Below are 19461 nucleotides of genomic sequence, written 5' to 3'. Positions count from 1 at the left end.
ACTTTTATTTATAGTAAACTGTGATACTTCAAAATTGCATCTAACGCCTTACAACAAATGATGGCTTATTTATATGACTACCGAGTGATAGTTTATGCCACCATATATCAGATACTAAATACGGAGGTGATACACTCATAGCTGATTATTAGGATGTAGATGAGCATACTCCTATATAGATTTAGGGACAGAATACAATACTGTAGTCAGTGGTTCCAGAAGGGCAGGTGAAAGTGCTGGAAGTATCATCCTTGGCATAACTGTAGGCCTGAGGGCACTGGTTCTTGAAGATCATCGAGTAGTTTGTGGCAGGGCAGTTGTCGACATAGGCACCTCTGTAGCAATACTGGTCAGTTTGAAAGACAGTGCAGGCACTATTGCATCCGCCATTCACCTTCAACTCAGCAGGGCAAACAGCATTGACGTCGGCTTTGCATGCAGGGGCAGTGCACTGTCCGTTTGTAGGATTGATGGAGAGAGGACCGTTGAATTCGTCCACCAGGGAGACGTCGTAGAAGTCCTTGTTGCCATCTCCATTGAGGGTGTACTCAGCCAGCGTGGTGGGAATGCCTCCCGAGACCTGGCAGCTCAATTGGCCGTTGCAGTCACCGGTTTGACAGGTTCCTCGGTCCCTCGCATCAAAAGAGCAGCCGGTTCGGCCCCAGAATCTTGCTCCCTTTGTCCCTGCCGGCACATCGACGGTCCATGTCTTACCCTGGTCGAGCTGCTGCCCTCCGCCGGGTAATCCTGCCGCCCAAACCGTGTACCTGCACTGGTTCGTTATCTCAAACTTAACTGCTGCCGCCTCTGCAACAAAAAACACACGCATATTATTATTGTGAACCTCGGATATATAGTGTATTCAATCTAAAACTCTTATGTTACCAATACAGCTTACCTTGCATCTGAAGATATATAGCCAGTCCAGCCACAAGAATAAGCACAAGATCTGATACTGTTGCCATTATACCGTCTGTATTGAACGGTCGAATGAAGATGGATAGATTGAGTATATGAAGAAGGATTCATCATTTATATAGGAAAAGATCTCCCGGGCAGACACGAAGGAAGCATGGACTCAGTCTGAGCAGTAGTGTGACGTACGAGGGCACCCTCTATCCAGCTTCTACGATGCATCTGCATGTAGTTATATGTCTATGTAAAATGCATTATATGCATAGGATGTGTAACATGCATTGTATGAATAAGATTCTAAGATGCAGTTATATGTATATGCAACATGTATTATATGCATAAAATGTGTAACATGTATTGTATTCATAGAATTGTCAATGCATCGTACGAAAGCCCTTGTTATTAGAATTCAAACTTACATTTAGTGCATGACTTGACTTCAGGTTGCATTTAGTGCATGACTTGACTTCAGGTAACCGCTGCCCAGTTTCCGACCGTAATAACTTCAGAAGGAAGCAAACTAGCATGGACCCGGCTGAGAAGCCGTGGATGCTACGAGAGCCCTGGTTTATCAGAACTCAAACCTGCATTGAATACATGAAATGACTCTAGGTAACAGCTGGCCAGTTTTTGATCCTAACTATTTCAGTGACTTGAAAAGCCAAGGTAGCCTAAGAATCAAATCGGAAGATGTAAAATTATCTTGATAAAGATTTTAACTTCATAGAATTTCTTTTGCTTAAACTTGATATTTTGTTTGATTGACCCACTTTTTAAAAATTATATATTTTGTTTTCTTATAAGTGTTTTTAAATCTATTTTTTAAATTTATTCTTATTAATGTATTTATAAATTTATTTAAGTTTATTAGTAATTAAAAGTGAGAATACAATTTATTAATAAATAATGTTCAAACAAAAAACTGTAGAAAAATTATTTGAAGAAGATGTTAAGTTCATAGAATCAAATTGGAAAAGCTTACAATTTCTTTTGGTTAAACTTGATATTTTGTTTGATTGATCCATTTTTCTAAATTATATACTTTGTTTTCTTATGAATGTTTCTCAATCTATTTTTAAAATTTTATGTTTATTAATGTATTTATAAATTTTTCAAGTTTGTCGATAATTAAAAGTGAGATTACAACTTATTAATTAATACTCAACATATCAATAGTTTAAAATTTAATATTTGAAAAATATACATTTTAATTGACTTTTGTAACTAATATTATAATAATTTCAAAAAATTGGTTTAATTTTTAAATAGGTATTATTTGCTTTCAAATAAAAATGTTAAATAAGTAGTGGAATATGAACTTATGATTTAAAAAAATAGACTAAATTATTATCAATAGTGAAATAAGAATATCTTGAAATGTCGATTAGGTCTAGGGGAACAAGTTTTTTTTAGAAATTTGCAAATCTAAAAGGACAACTATATTTTCTAAATATTTAAAATTTTCTAGTCAGAGATTTTTTTTATGATTATTTTAGGATTTTTTTTCTTTGTATATACTTAGTTTCAAACAATGAGATTAAAAATAAGTAATCATACATAAAATTTTAACTATGACTAAGAAATTCTAAGAAAGTAATCTAAACTCCCTTACATCTTCTTTGCAACCCTTCCCTATTTGCAAAAGGCTTGAAACTCCTTGAGAATATTTTCTCTTTGTAGATAAGCAATTCCTCTTTAGGAGTCTAGATTTCTTTCCCAATTTACAGGTTTATATTGGTAATTTGAAAAATATATTTGTTAGATCATATTAAATTCTTTTTTCAATATTTCATTCTTGTCCTATTTTATCTTACAAGGGAGTCCTTCACCCCGTTATATATTTATTCTTAAGGTAGTTGGCTCTAAATTATTTATTAATAGTTGAAGGGCCAAGGGTGTTATCTAGGGTTGGTCTTCAAATAGAAGTCTTAATGCTCAGTCCCATATCTAATTTGTCTATTATACAATATTGGTGGGGGCTACAAAAATAAATAAAAAAATAAACTTTAGGAAGTCCTTATATATTTATTTGGCTACTTTAGAGTTAAAGTTCAATGAAACTAAATCCAACATCCTTTTTTTCCCATATCATATGGCTATTTATGTTTTGTTGGTTTGATTTGTTGTGAAACTTGGTTGTCTTTAATATTACAGCTATTATCTGAATATTGATGACCCTTACGGTTGGAAACTGGGCAGCTCTTACCTGAAGTCAAGTCATGTTATAAATGCAAGCTTGAATTCTGTAACCGGAATGCGTACGATACTAGCCTTCTCATGCCGGGTCCTTCCTCTGTTGCTTCCTTCATGACCGGCGGAGCGATCTTTTTCTATATAAATGAATAATCCCTCCTCATATACCCAATCTATCTATCTTCATTCAATCGTTCAATTCAGACGGTATAATGGCGATGGTATCAGATCTTGCGCTTGTTCTTGTGGCTGGACTGGCCATATCTTTACATATGCAACGTAAGATGTGTTGGTAAAATAATACGTGTTGTAGGTTGTTGAATGGTATATACATCTCTCTAGGCCTTACGATAATTTTTGTGTGTGTATGTTTTGTTGCAGAGGCGTGGGCAGTTAAGTTTGATATACGAAACCAGTGCGGGTACACAGTTTGGGCGGCAGGACTACCAGGAGGAGGGCAGCAGCTTGACCAAGGTCAGACATGGACCGTCGATGTGCCGGCAGGGACAAAGGCGGCAAGATTCTGGGGCCGAACTGGCTGTTCTTTCGATGCGAGCGGCCGAGGAACCTGTCAAACTGGTGACTGCAACGGCCAACTGAGCTGCCAAGTCTCGGGGGGCGTTCCGACCACGCTGGTCGAGTACACCCTAAATGGAGATGGCAACCAGGACTTCTACGATGTCTCCCTGGTTGACGGCTTCAACGTTCCTCTCTCCATCAATCCTACAAATGGACAGTGCACTGCCCCTGCATGCAAAGCCGACGTGAATGCTGCTTGCCCTGCTGAATTGAAGGTGAATGGTGGATGCAATAGTGCCTGTACTGTCTTTCAAACTGACCAGTATTGCTGCAGAGGTTCCTATGTCAAGAACTGCCCCGCCACAAACTACTCGATGATGTTCAAGAACCAGTGCCCACAGGCATACAGTTATGCTAAGGACGATTCTTCCAGCACTTTCACCTGCCCCTCTGGTACCACCGACTATAGTATTGTATTCTGTCCCTAGATATATATAGGATCATCATAGTCATTATAACCTCCAAATAATCAGCTATGATCTTATCACCCGTGTATTTAGTATCTGATATATGGTGGCATAAACTATCATTTGGTAGAGTCATGTAAATAAGCCATCGGTTGGTGTAAGGTATACATGCCAGTTTCCAAGTATCACAGTTTATTGTAAATAAAATTCCATCGGTATTTTAATGGGTAATGAGGAAAAGCTAATCCATATGCAGTTATCTTTTTAACATTTTAAGTTCTAATATATTAAATATATATATATATTCAAATAGTACAGATATTTACTTGTTTTGAATTATAAATCTTAATTTTAAAATATAGATTATTTACATTCATCAAATAAAATTTTGAGTCACAATTGATTTTTTTGTAAACTAGCTACTTTTGGGTGTTGCATTCCATATATATTAAAAATTGAAAATTTTTCAATTAAATAACAAATCTAAAATAGGGCCAGAATGCATCTCTACTCTTACTTACGTAGACAAAATCCTACATAGTAGCTACATCCAATATCTCTTATCAGCTTTACATTCAAACTAAACATACTAGAGAAACTAAGTTTCAATTTTCACATTATTACCTTTTGGAATATCTTGATTAGGTTTTTGGTTGTTTGTGAATGCAAAGGACGAGTTGACATGATCTAGACTCACTACATTAATGGAGGCCTTTAAGAAGTCCACACACTTTTGCACTTAGCACTATCAGTTCTTCACCCTATCTCCAACCACCTCAATAGGGAAAGGAACCCATGAGCCAAATTACTTTACAATAATTAAAATTATATTACTTGACATTTTTTTTTTCTTGTTCTTATTTTTATTTAAATGTTATGAGTTATTTTATTTGGAAAGATTATTTCATTTTACTTGAAATTAATTTTATATTTTTTAGTTGAAAGTTGTTATATATTTCTAATTTTGAAATATGTATTCATTATGTATTTATTTTATGTTTGTAGTAAGATATGTCACTCTTTGATGTGACAAGGACATATGGTGCTAATAAGATAGAGTAAGAATTAATAAATAAATATACTCAACACAAAACTAATCTACTTTCCAATACATATTGTATCAACTCAATCCATAATAGTGGATTCTAATAAATTTGCATGGATATACACATATTTAAAATTTTTAAACTATAATAATAAGATGGGAGAAATTTTTCCGTAACTATATATTACATACAAATTGCCTTTATCACATTATTGGTGATATGATAGTAATTATTGTAGACGTATAAATCTGACCACTTTCCTAAATGAATATTTAATATTTATTTTAATCTCATTCTTCTATTTAATTAAATTCTTTATATTCATCTATTTGATTAAATGAATTACTCAATTTATTTAATTAAGTTCACCTAAGCCTTTTCTAGCCTTTGATTAAATAAATTACTTTATTTAATTAAATTCCCCCTTCTCCCCTTTTAATTAAACTTACATTTAATTAAATTAATCCTTGCAAATAAATAATTCTAATTTATTTATTTAAATCCCTCACTTGTATTTATGCAAGTTGCATCTATTTGATTGAAATAAAGTAGTTTTATTTTAATTAAATTCCTTTTTCCTCCACTTCCATTTTCCTACATCTCCCACTTGCCTCCCTAAACCCCTTCTAGATTATTCTAATCAATTCTAATTTAGCCTAATCCATCTCCTAATTATTGTCACATCCCTAAGAAAAGGGAAGTCACTTCTCAAACCCTCAAAGTCTTCAATAACTATTAAAGGCTTTATGTCCTCAACAAGTTAACCCTCAAAGTCTTCATAACCATTAATGGTTAACTCAACCTTCTTTCATGGCTAGAGACTTTCTCTCTAACTCAACCCTCATCTAACCCAAGGGTCTCATAAAACATTCATGGCTTTAACTTTGGTTATCCCTTTAACCCTTGCACAAGAGTTTACTGCTTGGGTAAAAGCTTTATCCAATGGATAACCCTAACCTAACATTAACCCTTAGCTCCTAAGGTAACCATCATGTCTTCTCAAGCATTTAATTATTATTTCATCTCCTCTCAAGCAACCTCTTGTTGACAATTGTCACCATTTCATTGGTGAGAATTGTAAACATGGATTGATAACTTTCAATCCTGGCCCTTGTTAAGATTATCCAATCTTGACCATCCATTTCCCTATTTTCCCTATAAATAGAGCTCTCATTCTCTCATTTTGAGATATCCAAGTTTCATGCATGTAATCTATAGTCATTTTACTGAGCATTTAGCCTCTCTTTGATAAAATCATCTTAATAGCATTTTAGAAGTAATTTTAAATATCATAGCATATCCATGTTAGACTAGTATATATTGTTAGGAGAGGATTGCTAATCTTTATCATAACATAAAATTCATACTAGTTTAAAATCATCATAGATTCAATATCATACATATCTAGGAATGAAATCATGGTAAATTAATCAAACATCACCCATTCTTGGAGTTGTTATTCCTAAGTCACTTTGCTCCGTGATTTGAGAGAAAAGACATTGACTTGAGGGATCCTGTGAGATAGAGAACAATGGAACATCCCTTGGGAAGTTGAGCTATTCAATATAGCTTCATAACTTGCACCAAGAGTCCCATTGGTGTGTGGATCTTTTGGAACCTGAATTTTATGTTTTTGTACACCACTGCATTTCCCACAAACATTTCTGGCACCCACCATGGGGCTCGAAATTAGGTCATTCCCTTCTCACCGACCATTTAAATGGCACTCTAAGAGAAACTCGGGATGACAGGCTTGCTAAACGATTTAACTGCTTGAAATGAAGAAAGCATGAAAGAGTGGTTTGGCATTTTGGTCACCCAATTAAGGGGAGAGCATATACTTTCCACTTTCGAGACAAGGCACTCAAGTGTTCTTTTTAACCTTTCAAAGAAATGATTTGCTAACTTCTGTTTGGAGATTTTGCTCCAAAAAGTATGGTGTTCTTTTTAACCTTTTATAGCAATGATTTTCTATCAAAAAATTGGAAATCCTGGTCAACAAAAGAAATCGTGATTTTGGTCAACAAAATTAAAGTTGATAAGTGAGAACTTTCCCTTTTTCCTTGCACAAAATAAAGATGAGTTTCTTTTACTTTTGCAATAAATTAAAATGAATCCTTTTAGGCACCAAAGGAAGGTGAATTTCTTTTTACCTTTGTTGATTGAAAAGTAAATTTGTTGTTCTTTTAAAACCCGAACGAAGTGTTTTCCTAACTTGGAAGAATGAAATTTTTTTCTTTGTTGTTCTTTTTACCCATGCAATAAGAAAAAGATGAAGTTTTGTTTTAAATACCAAAGGAAAGTATGAAGTTCATTTTAAACATCCCAAAGAACTTATGAGGTTTATTTTAAGCTTTTGCAATAAAAAAGAGGGTGAGTTCTTTTTAACTAACTTTTGAAAGAAAGAAAAGAAAAACTTAAACTAACTCCTATTGCTCCTGCAGAAAAAGGTTTGAACCTGAACAAAATCAGTTAGCAAAATAATCAAATTCTGAGGGTGGGCTTCACAAGCCTAAAATTTTCTTTCTTCGATTACAGTTTTGCGTTTTCCTTTGTTAGAGCTATGCATTAGACTATTGCACAGGTGAGCTACAGAAACGTGCAGATGCACTACAAAAACATGAAAATGTGCTACAAAATGACTTCTATGCGCTAAGATGGTTACCGAATGTTCTACTATGTTTGTCGAATGCGTTATGATGATATAGAATACAACCAGAATATCAGGTGCTAACAAAAAGTCTAAATGTGCTAGTGGAGAGGTCTTCACTAAATAGTATACTAGAAGCACTAACTAATGTTTCTACGCACTAAAGAAAGGTCCCAATGTGCTAAACCAGCTTTCCCACGTGCTTGCAATATTGCTCCTACAAAAAAAATGATAAGATTAATGGGGTTCGGCCCCATGGTGGGCGCCACAAATGTGTGCAGGAAATGTGGTGTACAGAAACGTAAAATTAAGGTTCCAAAAGATCCACACACCAATGGGACTCTTGGTGCAAGTTATGGAGCTATATTGAATAGCTCAACTTCCCAAGGGATGTTCCATTGTTCTCTATCTAACATGATCCCTCAAGTCAATGTCTTTTCTCTCAAATCATTGAGCAAAGTGACTTAGGAATGACAACTCCAAGAATGTCAAGAAAACCCCTCATTCCAAAGGCTCATGGAAAGACTTATTGAAGCAAACGAGGAAAAATATATGCTCATGCTAACTAGAAAAGGGGTTACACTTCCTAAAGATTTTAATACCGAAAACTTAAGGAATGTCGCTGAAAGAATTTTTAGAACAAGGTCTAGAAATTATGCCTATCAAGACCAAAAAATAGAAGAAGAAACACATGGCCCATAAATCATGCATGAACAAAATAACACCCCCGAACACAACCATGGCCGACCTCAGGATAATCTTAATGAAAGGGGGAAGGTTTCCCTCGACATACAAATGCACCCATGGTCACTCTTACACAACAAATCCAAATGCTGCAAAGGCAAATGTAGAACATGCAACAAGGGACCACAATGCGATACTCCTTGGATGAAATCTGTCCTTACTCCTTTGACAGGAGATTAAACATGATACCTTTTCCCCCAAATTCAGATATGCGAAAGTACGACAAATACGATGCTAAAAGTGATCCTCGCAATCATGTTCGGGAATTTTGTACCATAAGCCTAGAGTTTTCTCACGATGATTCTTAATGAGACTATTCCCAAGAAGTTTGGGAGGGAAAACAATGGAGTGGTTGTCTAAACTTACACTTCCCATCAGATCATTTGATGAGTTTGTAAACAAATTTATCACAAAATACTCCTATAATATTTAGGATGCAATCACCATGTTGGATGTATGCAACACCAAACAAAAAAGCAATGAAACATTCATGGTGTTTCTTCAGTGTTGGAGACGTATGGTTTCGAGATATCCTCGAGACATGCCTGAAAAGGAAAAGATGGAGATCTTTATTGACAATCTAAATAGTGAGATGTGTTATCAACTCAAGCTCCAATGCATACCAGCTTTTACCAAGTTGATAGAAAATGGAATCCAAGTAGAGGAAGCCTACATCAAGAAAGGAACATTGAAGTTATTTAAGGAAGGAATTAACTCATCCAACACTCACTCCTTTAACAATAAAAATAACAACAACACTTTAGACAAATCAAGATTTTGGACAAGAAACAAAAACATTGTTAATGATGGAGGAGCTGATGCTAATGATATGAAGTCCAAACAACCAGTATTAGCTTTATGAGGTAATCCACAATCTAACAAAAATCAAAAGGGTGTTAATCAAGGCACTAACACTTATCCACAAAATACCAATCAAGGACCTTCAATTTCAAATACCAATAACAATACCCAAGGCAACAACAATAAACAAGGCTAACTGAGGGAATAATACAAACCAAAGAGGTAACACCAACACTTTCCCAAATAGACACATCTACACACCATTAGGGAAAACCTTAGAATTGACATTTCGAGAACTCCTGGCGAACAAAATTATCACATTACTGACCATAAACAACTTTGAACCCCAGGTCAAACCACCTTGGTGGAATGATTCGTATTTTTGTGATTTTCATCGAAACAAAGGACATCACACAAATGATTTCATGAGGCTTAAGAATATTGTTCAGGATATGATCAATAGAGGTGATTTAATGGTTGATGGTCTCAAAACAAACGGTGACCACGATGCTTTTAAAAATCCTCTTCCAAATTACAAGAAGGGAGGAGCTCCATCATCAAATGATACAAGAGGAGCTTGTATAAATCACCTGTACAACAACACCATCAATCACATATTGATAGATGATAACCAAATAAATGTCATAAAAATCAAGGACAAACAAGACCATGCATCAATCAATGTGACAACCAAAGCTCAAAAATGCGTCTTGAAAGGGCATACATCAACATCCACCACTATTCCCAATACTCAATATGATTTGGTTTATCAACTACAGAGAACTCCTGCTCAAATATCTATACTCGAGTTGCTCAAGTTCTCACCAAAAGATAAGGATATCTTAGAACAAGCATTGGTTGAAACAAACATTCCTCAAGATCTGGACATTGATAAAATTCCAAGCCATGGTGGCTCATATGACAGGGCCTCATAAACTCACCTTTTCCAACATGATAATGTCTCTTTGAGTCATCCACATAACACTCCCCTTCATATCAAAGTCTTAGTCTACAAACATCGAGTTAAAAGAGTATTAATAGATGGAGGAGTTGGTCTCAATATATGTGCTTTAAAGCTTATCCGTGCATTAGGCTTCTTTGAGAAGTCTATTGATCCAAACAAAAAGATCACCATCAAGGCCTATGATGATGAAGACAAGTCATCTAAAGGAACAGTGATACTACCTATTTAGGTAGGACTGATACAAAGGGACACTATGTGCCAAGTCTTAGACATAGACTTAACATACAATATTCTATTGGGTCATCCTTGGATACATGAAATGCAAGTAGTGCCTTCAACATACCATCAGTGTGTCAAATTCCCATATAATGGACAGGAAATCTCCATATCTACCGATAATAATCCTTTTCAACATTGCAATGCTATGGGGACAGCTCAAGACAGCCTAGTTCCACACAATAGGAAAGCTCCAGCTTCCTTAGCATTAGATCATCATCAAGAAAAAATCAAGTCTTTATCCATGGACTTCAAACAAAAGTTGAAATCAAAGATCAAGGCATGGGAGAATACTATTTTGAACCCATGTGTCTATCAAAATTACCAACATCACCAAAATCTCATGGACAACCTTCTGCATCGACACATCAATCAACACAACCCATCACCAAGTTTGATGGAAAATTTATCCAATTGGGCACACTAGCAAATGAATCATAAGGGAAAGACATCCTTAGTTGGCTATACAAGGATGAGGAAGAGGTCAGAGCTGCTACTCTAGAGGTGGCCATACCAACACAACAATATGGTTAATGATTCCTGATCATACGACGGATGGGATACAATAGCAATGGACCTATAGATATTATTGGTGTCTGATTTTTCATCTTGTAAGAACTATGAGATTAGGTGAAAGATAACCTGCATGAAAAGGAGAAATAGGAGGGTCACTTTGGTGAAAGAAGGTCGGCTCATCTGCTCGCCAAAGACAAGAAAAACAAATTGAAACCGAAGATGTTTCCCCTGAACCGGCAAAGGCTTTTACCCTTGATGATGATGACAACTCAGGAGCTCTAGTGAGGAGGGGGGGAGGATGAGGAATTTCAGGTGGAAGGGGAGGAACAAGGGGAGGACAGTAAGGAGGATTCAAAGGGTTTAAGTGATTCTCTAGAGGACAAGGTTGATTCAAAACAAAAATCCTTGCTTCAAAATACTTTTTTAGGATGTGGAAATGGTGCCCTGTTCTCAGGACTCTCCTACCGAGGAGGAGAATTTTAGCATCAAATAATAGCAAAACTAGATAATTAACCTACAAGTTAAGGTCATGAACCTTAAAGCGAAGATGGACGAATATAGGCAAGGACATCAGCTAATGGGAGAGGCCTTGAATTCCCTATGTGCTATTACTGATGAATTATGCAGAATGTCGTTATGGGGTTTGTCTTGAGATAGAGAAAGATGAAGAAAAAAGCAAAAAAGATGAAGGATGTCAACCTGCAAGAGGAGCAGAAAGAGGACATGTTGTAACCTAAGATCTAGAAGGAACTGATGTAGTGTCTTGTGCGGGAATGGAACGTCATCAAGGATGAGTAGGATGCTATTGGGTTGGTGCTTTTTTTTGGTCTGGGTTGATTTCAAAAGATGATAGTATTAGTTTTAACATGGACTTTTATCTAAACAGGCCTGCATGCCTTATGTTGGGTGTTTTCATGTGGATTAAGTACTCTGATACTATTATGAACTCTTTTTAGTTATATGCTAGTAGTTGTATTATGGATAGTAGGAAGTTGGAGAGGGTTATTATGTTTAGTTATGTGGGTATTGTTAGTGTTTTATTACTTTTGAGAGTTGTTTCTATGCTTTCTGGGGTGTTGGCTATCCGATGCCAGCGATTGTGTCGTTGCTCTCTAGTTTATTTGTTTTTTTTGTAAGGGTTTAGGACCCCTTCCCTACTAAAATAATAAAAGACATTTATAAAAAGATATTGCATATGAATTACCTATTTCAAATTGCCCATTAGAATATTGGACTTTTATTTATAGTAAACTGTGATACTTCAAAATTGCATCTAACGCCTTACAACAAATGATGGCTTATTTATATGACTACCGAGTGATAGTTTATGCCACCATATATCAGATACTAAATACGGAGGTGATACACTCATAGCTGATTATTAGGATGTAGATGAGCATACTCCTATATAGATTTAGGGACAGAATACAATACTGTAGTCAGTGGTTCCAGAAGGGCAGGTGAAAGTGCTGGAAGTATCATCCTTGGCATAACTGTAGGCCTGAGGGCACTGGTTCTTGAAGATCATCGAGTAGTTTGTGGCAGGGCAGTTGTCGACATAGGCACCTCTGTAGCAATACTGGTCAGTTTGAAAGACAGTGCAGGCACTATTGCATCCGCCATTCACCTTCAACTCAGCAGGGCAAACAGCATTGACGTCGGCTTTGCATGCAGGGGCAGTGCACTGTCCGTTTGTAGGATTGATGGAGAGAGGACCGTTGAATTCGTCCACCAGGGAGACGTCGTAGAAGTCCTTGTTGCCATCTCCATTGAGGGTGTACTCAGCCAGCGTGGTGGGAATGCCTCCCGAGACCTGGCAGCTCAATTGGCCGTTGCAGTCACCGGTTTGACAGGTTCCTCGGTCGCTCGCATCAAAAGAGCAGCCGGTTCGGCCCCAGAATCTTGCTCCCTTTGTCCCTGCCGGCACATCGACGGTCCATGTCTTACCCTGGTCGAGCTGCTGCCCTCCGCCGGGTAATCCTGCCGCCCAAACCGTGTACCTGCACTGGTTCGTTATCTCAAACTTAACTGCTGCCGCCTCTGCAACAAAAAACACACGCATATTATTATTGTGAACCTCGGATATATAGTGTATTCAATCTAAAACTCTTATGTTACCAATACAGCTTACCTTGCATCTGAAGATATATAGCCAGTCCAGCCACAAGAATAAGCACAAGATCTGATACTGTTGCCATTATACCGTCTGTATTGAACGGTCGAATGAAGATGGATAGATTGAGTATATGAAGAAGGATTCATCATTTATATAGGAAAAGATCTCCCGGGCAGACACGAAGGAAGCATGGACTCAGTCTGAGCAGTAGTGTGACGTACGAGGGCACCCTCTATCCAGCTTCTACGATGCATCTGCATGTAGTTATATGTCTATGTAAAATGCATTATATGCATAGGATGTGTAACATGCATTGTATGAATAAGATTCTAAGATGCAGTTATATGTATATGCAACATGTATTATATGCATAAAATGTGTAACATGTATTGTATTCATAGAATTGTCAATGCATCGTACGAAAGCCCTTGTTATTAGAATTCAAACTTACATTTAGTGCATGACTTGACTTCAGGTTGCATTTAGTGCATGACTTGACTTCAGGTAACCGCTGCCCAGTTTCCGACCGTAATAACTTCAGAAGGAAGCAAACTAGCATGGACCCGGCTGAGAAGCCGTGGATGCTACGAGAGCCCTGGTTTATCAGAACTCAAACCTGCATTGAATACATGAAATGACTCTAGGTAACAGCTGGCCAGTTTTTGATCCTAACTATTTCAGTGACTTGAAAAGCCAAGGTAGCCTAAGAATCAAATCGGAAGATGTAAAATTATCTTGATAAAGATTTTAACTTCATAGAATTTCTTTTGCTTAAACTTGATATTTTGTTTGATTGACCCACTTTTTAAAAATTATATATTTTGTTTTCTTATAAGTGTTTTTAAATCTATTTTTTAAATTTATTCTTATTAATGTATTTATAAATTTATTTAAGTTTATTAGTAATTAAAAGTGAGAATACAATTTATTAATAAATAATGTTCAAACAAAAAACTGTAGAAAAATTATTTGAAGAAGATGTTAAGTTCATAGAATCAAATTGGAAAAGCTTACAATTTCTTTTGGTTAAACTTGATATTTTGTTTGATTGATCCATTTTTCTAAATTATATACTTTGTTTTCTTATGAATGTTTCTCAATCTATTTTTAAAATTTTATGTTTATTAATGTATTTATAAATTTTTCAAGTTTGTCGATAATTAAAAGTGAGATTACAACTTATTAATTAATACTCAACATATCAATAGTTTAAAATTTAATATTTGAAAAATATACATTTTAATTGACTTTTGTAACTAATATTATAATAATTTCAAAAAATTGGTTTAATTTTTAAATAGGTATTATTTGCTTTCAAATAAAAATGTTAAATAAGTAGTGGAATATGAACTTATGATTTAAAAAAATAGACTAAATTATTATCAATAGTGAAATAAGAATATCTTGAAATGTCGATTAGGTCTAGGGGAACAAGTTTTTTTTAGAAATTTGCAAATCTAAAAGGACAACTATATTTTCTAAATATTTAAAATTTTCTAGTCAGAGATTTTTTTTATGATTATTTTAGGATTTTTTTTCTTTGTATATACTTAGTTTCAAACAATGAGATTAAAAATAAGTAATCATACATAAAATTTTAACTATGACTAAGAAATTCTAAGAAAGTAATCTAAACTCCCTTACATCTTCTTTGCAACCCTTCCCTATTTGCAAAAGGCTTGAAACTCCTTGAGAATATTTTCTCTTTGTAGATAAGCAATTCCTCTTTAGGAGTCTAGATTTCTTTCCCAATTTACAGGTTTATATTGGTAATTTGAAAAATATATTTGTTAGATCATATTAAATTCTTTTTTCAATATTTCATTCTTGTCCTATTTTATCTTACAAGGGAGTCCTTCACCCCGTTATATATTTATTCTTAAGGTAGTTGGCTCTAAATTATTTATTAATAGTTGAAGGGCCAAGGGTGTTATCTAGGGTTGGTCTTCAAATAGAAGTCTTAATGCTCAGTCCCATATCTAATTTGTCTATTATACAATATTGGTGGGGGCTACAAAAATAAATAAAAAAATAAACTTTAGGAAGTCCTTATATATTTATTTGGCTACTTTAGAGTTAAAGTTCAATGAAACTAAATCCAACATCCTTTTTTTCCCATATCATATGGCTATTTATGTTTTGTTGGTTTGATTTGTTGTGAAACTTGGTTGTCTTTAATATTACAGCTATTATCTGAATATTGATGACCCTTACGGTTGGAAACTGGGCAGCTCTTACCTGAAGTCAAGTCATGTTATAAATGCAAGCTTGAATTCTGTAACCGGAATGCGTACGATACTAGCCTTCTCATGCCGGGTCCTTCCTCTGTTGCTTCCTTCATGACCGGCGGAGCGATCTTTTTCTATATAAATGAATAATCCCTCCTCATATACCCAATCTATCTATCTTCATTCAATCGTTCAATTCAGACGGTATAATGGCGATGGTATCAGATCTTGCGCTTGTTCTTGTGGCTGGACTGGCCATATCTTTACATATGCAACGTAAGATGTGTTGGTAAAATAATACGTGTTGTAGGTTGTTGAATGGTATATACATCTCTCTAGGCCTTACGATAATTTTTGTGTGTGTATGTTTTGTTGCAGAGGCGTGGGCAGTTAAGTTTGATATACGAAACCAGTGCGGGTACACAATTTGGGCGGCAGGACTACCAGGAGGAGGGCAGCAGCTTGACCAAGGTCAGACATGGACCGTCGATGTGCCGGCAGGGACAAAGGCGGCAAGATTCTGGGGCCGAACTGGCTGTTCTTTCGATGCGAGCGGCCGAGGAACCTGTCAAACTGGTGACTGCAACGGCCAACTGAGCTGCCAAGTCTCGGGGGGCGTTCCGACCACGCTGGTCGAGTACACCCTAAATGGAGATGGCAACCAGGACTTCTACGATGTCTCCCTGGTTGACGGCTTCAACGTTCCTCTCTCCATCAATCCTACAAATGGACAGTGCACTGCCCCTGCATGCAAAGCCGACGTGAATGCTGCTTGCCCTGCTGAATTGAAGGTGAATGGTGGATGCAATAGTGCCTGTACTGTCTTTCAAACTGACCAGTATTGCTGCAGAGGTTCCTATGTCAAGAACTGCCCCGCCACAAACTACTCGATGATGTTCAAGAACCAGTGCCCACAGGCATACAGTTATGCTAAGGACGATTCTTCCAGCACTTTCACCTGCCCCTCTGGTACCACCGACTATAGTATTGTATTCTGTCCCTAGATATATATAGGATCATCATAGTCATTATAACCTCCAAATAATCAGCTATGATCTTATCACCCGTGTATTTAGTATCTGATATATGGTGGCATAAACTATCATTTGGTAGAGTCATGTAAATAAGCCATCGGTTGGTGTAAGGTATACATGCCAGTTTCCAAGTATCACAGTTTATTGTAAATAAAATTCCATCGGTATTTTAATGGGTAATGAGGAAAAGCTAATCCATATGCAGTTATCTTTTTAACATTTTAAGTTCTAATATATTAAATATATATATATATTCAAATAGTACAGATATTTACTTGTTTTGAATTATAAATCTTAATTTTAAAATATAGATTATTTACATTCATCAAATAAAATTTTGAGTCACAATTGATTTTTTTGTAAACTAGCTACTTTTGGGTGTTGCATTCCATATATATTAAAAATTGAAAATTTTTCAATTAAATAACAAATCTAAAATAGGGCCAGAATGCATCTCTACTCTTACTTACGTAGACAAAATCCTACATAGTAGCTACATCCAATATCTCTTATCAGCTTTACATTCAAACTAAACATACTAGAGAAACTAAGTTTCAATTTTCACATTATTACCTTTTGGAATATCTTGATTAGGTTTTTGGTTGTTTGTGAATGCAAAGGACGAGTTGACATGATCTAGACTCACTACATTAATGGAGGCCTTTAAGAAGTCCACACACTTTTGCACTTAGCACTATCAGTTCTTCACCCTATCTCCAACCACCTCAATAGGGAAAGGAACCCATGAGCCAAATTACTTTACAATAATTAAAATTATATTACTTGACATTTTTTTTTTCTTGTTCTTATTTTTATTTAAATGTTATGAGTTATTTTATTTGGAAAGATTATTTCATTTTACTTGAAATTAATTTTATATTTTTTAGTTGAAAGTTGTTATATATTTCTAATTTTGAAATATGTATTCATTATGTATTTATTTTATGTTTGTAGTAAGATATGTCACTCTTTGATGTGACAAGGACATATGGTGCTAATAAGATAGAGTAAGAATTAATAAATAAATATACTCAACACAAAACTAATCTACTTTCCAATACATATTGTATCAACTCAATCCATAATAGTGGATTCTAATAAATTTGCATGGATATACACATATTTAAAATTTTTAAACTATAATAATAAGATGGGAGAAATTTTTCCGTAACTATATATTACATACAAATTGCCTTTATCACATTATTGGTGATATGATAGTAATTATTGTAGACGTATAAATCTGACCACTTTCCTAAATGAATATTTAATATTTATTTTAATCTCATTCTTCTATTTAATTAAATTCTTTATATTCATCTATTTGATTAAATGAATTACTCAATTTATTTAATTAAGTTCACCTAAGCCTTTTCTAGCCTTTGATTAAATAAATTACTTTATTTAATTAAATTCCCCCTTCTCCCCTTTTAATTAAACTTACATTTAATTAAATTAATCCTTGCAAATAAATAATTCTAATTTATTTATTTAAATCCCTCACTTGTATTTATGCAAGTTGCATCTATTTGATTGAAATAAAGTAGTTTTATTTTAATTAAATTCCTTTTTCCTCCACTTCCATTTTCCTACATCTCCCACTTGCCTCCCTAAACCCCTTCTAGATTATTCTAATCAATTCTAATTTAGCCTAATCCATCTCCTAATTATTGTCACATCCCTAAGAAAAGGGAAGTCACTTCTCAAACCCTCAAAGTCTTCAATAACTATTAAAGGCTTTATGTCCTCAACAAGTTAACCCTCAAAGTCTTCATAACCATTAATGGTTAACTCAACCTTCTTTCATGGCTAGAGACTTTCTCTCTAACTCAACCCTCATCTAACCCAAGGGTCTCATAAAACATTCATGGCTTTAACTTTGGTTATCCCTTTAACCCTTGCACAAGAGTTTACTGCTTGGGTAAAAGCTTTATCCAATGGATAACCCTAACCTAACATTAACCCTTAGCTCCTAAGGTAACCATCATGTCTTCTCAAGCATTTAATTATTATTTCATCTCCTCTCAAGCAACCTCTTGTTGACAATTGTCACCATTTCATTGGTGAGAATTGTAAACATGGATTGATAACTTTCAATCCTGGCCCTTGTTAAGATTATCCAATCTTGACCATCCATTTCCCTATTTTCCCTATAAATAGAGCTCTCATTCTCTCATTTTGAGATATCCAAGTTTCATGCATGTAATCTATAGTCATTTTACTGAGCATTTAGCCTCTCTTTGATAAAATCATCTTAATAGCATTTTAGAAGTAATTTTAAATATCATAGCATATCCATGTTAGACTAGTATATATTGTTAGGAGAGGATTGCTAATCTTTATCATAACATAAAATTCATACTAGTTTAAAATCATCATAGATTCAATATCATACATATCTAGGAATGAAATCATGGTAAATTAATCAAACATCACCCATTCTTGGAGTTGTTATTCCTAAGTCACTTTGCTCCGTGATTTGAGAGAAAAGACATTGACTTGAGGGATCCTGTGAGATAGAGAACAATGGAACATCCCTTGGGAAGTTGAGCTATTCAATATAGCTTCATAACTTGCACCAAGAGTCCCATTGGTGTGTGGATCTTTTGGAACCTGAATTTTATGTTTTTGTACACCACTGCATTTCCCACAAACATTTCTGGCACCCACCATGGGGCTCGAAATTAGGTCATTCCCTTCTCACCGACCATTTAAATGGCACTCTAAGAGAAACTCGGGATGACAGGCTTGCTAAATGATTTAACTGCTTGAAATGAAGAAAGCATGAAAGAGTGGTTTGGCATTTTGGTCACCCAATTAAGGGGAGAGCATATACTTTCCACTTTCGAGACAAGGCACTCAAGTGTTCTTTTTAACCTTTCAAAGAAATGATTTGCTAACTTCTGTTTGGAGATTTTGCTCCAAAAAGTATGGTGTTCTTTTTAACCTTTTATAGCAATGATTTTCTATCAAAAAATTGGAAATCCTGGTC

General features: G+C 35.3%; 4 protein-coding genes across 4 annotated transcripts; 2 read left to right on the top strand and 2 right to left on the bottom strand.

The window, feature by feature from the left end:
* Window positions 1-181: 181 nt before the first annotated feature.
* Window positions 182-965, bottom strand: LOC131055999 (pathogenesis-related thaumatin-like protein 3.7). The gene is made up of 2 exons (XM_057990321.2): window positions 899-965; window positions 182-807 (listed from the first exon to the last, which is right to left on the bottom strand). Exons 1-2 carry the CDS (start codon window positions 963-965, stop codon window positions 182-184), a joined length of 693 nt encoding a protein of 230 aa, XP_057846304.2.
* A 2324-nt stretch (window positions 966-3289) lies between these two features.
* Window positions 3290-4325, top strand: LOC131864483 (pathogenesis-related thaumatin-like protein 3.7). The gene is made up of 2 exons (XM_059215254.1): window positions 3290-3387; window positions 3490-4325. Exons 1-2 carry the CDS (start codon window positions 3321-3323, stop codon window positions 4113-4115), a joined length of 693 nt encoding a protein of 230 aa, XP_059071237.1. The 5' UTR covers window positions 3290-3320; the 3' UTR covers window positions 4116-4325.
* Window positions 4326-12505: 8180 nt separating this feature from the next.
* Window positions 12506-13289, bottom strand: LOC131055998 (pathogenesis-related thaumatin-like protein 3.7). The gene is made up of 2 exons (XM_057990320.2): window positions 13223-13289; window positions 12506-13131 (listed from the first exon to the last, which is right to left on the bottom strand). Exons 1-2 carry the CDS (start codon window positions 13287-13289, stop codon window positions 12506-12508), a joined length of 693 nt encoding a protein of 230 aa, XP_057846303.1.
* A 2355-nt stretch (window positions 13290-15644) lies between these two features.
* On the top strand, window positions 15645-16666 carry LOC131055987 (pathogenesis-related thaumatin-like protein 3.7). Its single transcript, XM_057990307.2, has 2 exons — window positions 15645-15711; window positions 15814-16666. Exons 1-2 carry the CDS (start codon window positions 15645-15647, stop codon window positions 16437-16439), a joined length of 693 nt encoding a protein of 230 aa, XP_057846290.2. The 3' UTR covers window positions 16440-16666.
* The last annotated feature ends 2795 nt before the right edge of the window (window positions 16667-19461 follow it).

The sequence above is a fragment of the Cryptomeria japonica genome, unplaced genomic scaffold (genome assembly GCF_030272615.1).
Source record: "Cryptomeria japonica unplaced genomic scaffold, Sugi_1.0 HiC_scaffold_87, whole genome shotgun sequence".
NCBI classification, from domain to species: Eukaryota; Viridiplantae; Streptophyta; class Pinopsida; order Cupressales; family Cupressaceae; genus Cryptomeria; species Cryptomeria japonica.
This window is presented reverse-complemented; position numbering and strand designations above follow the sequence as displayed.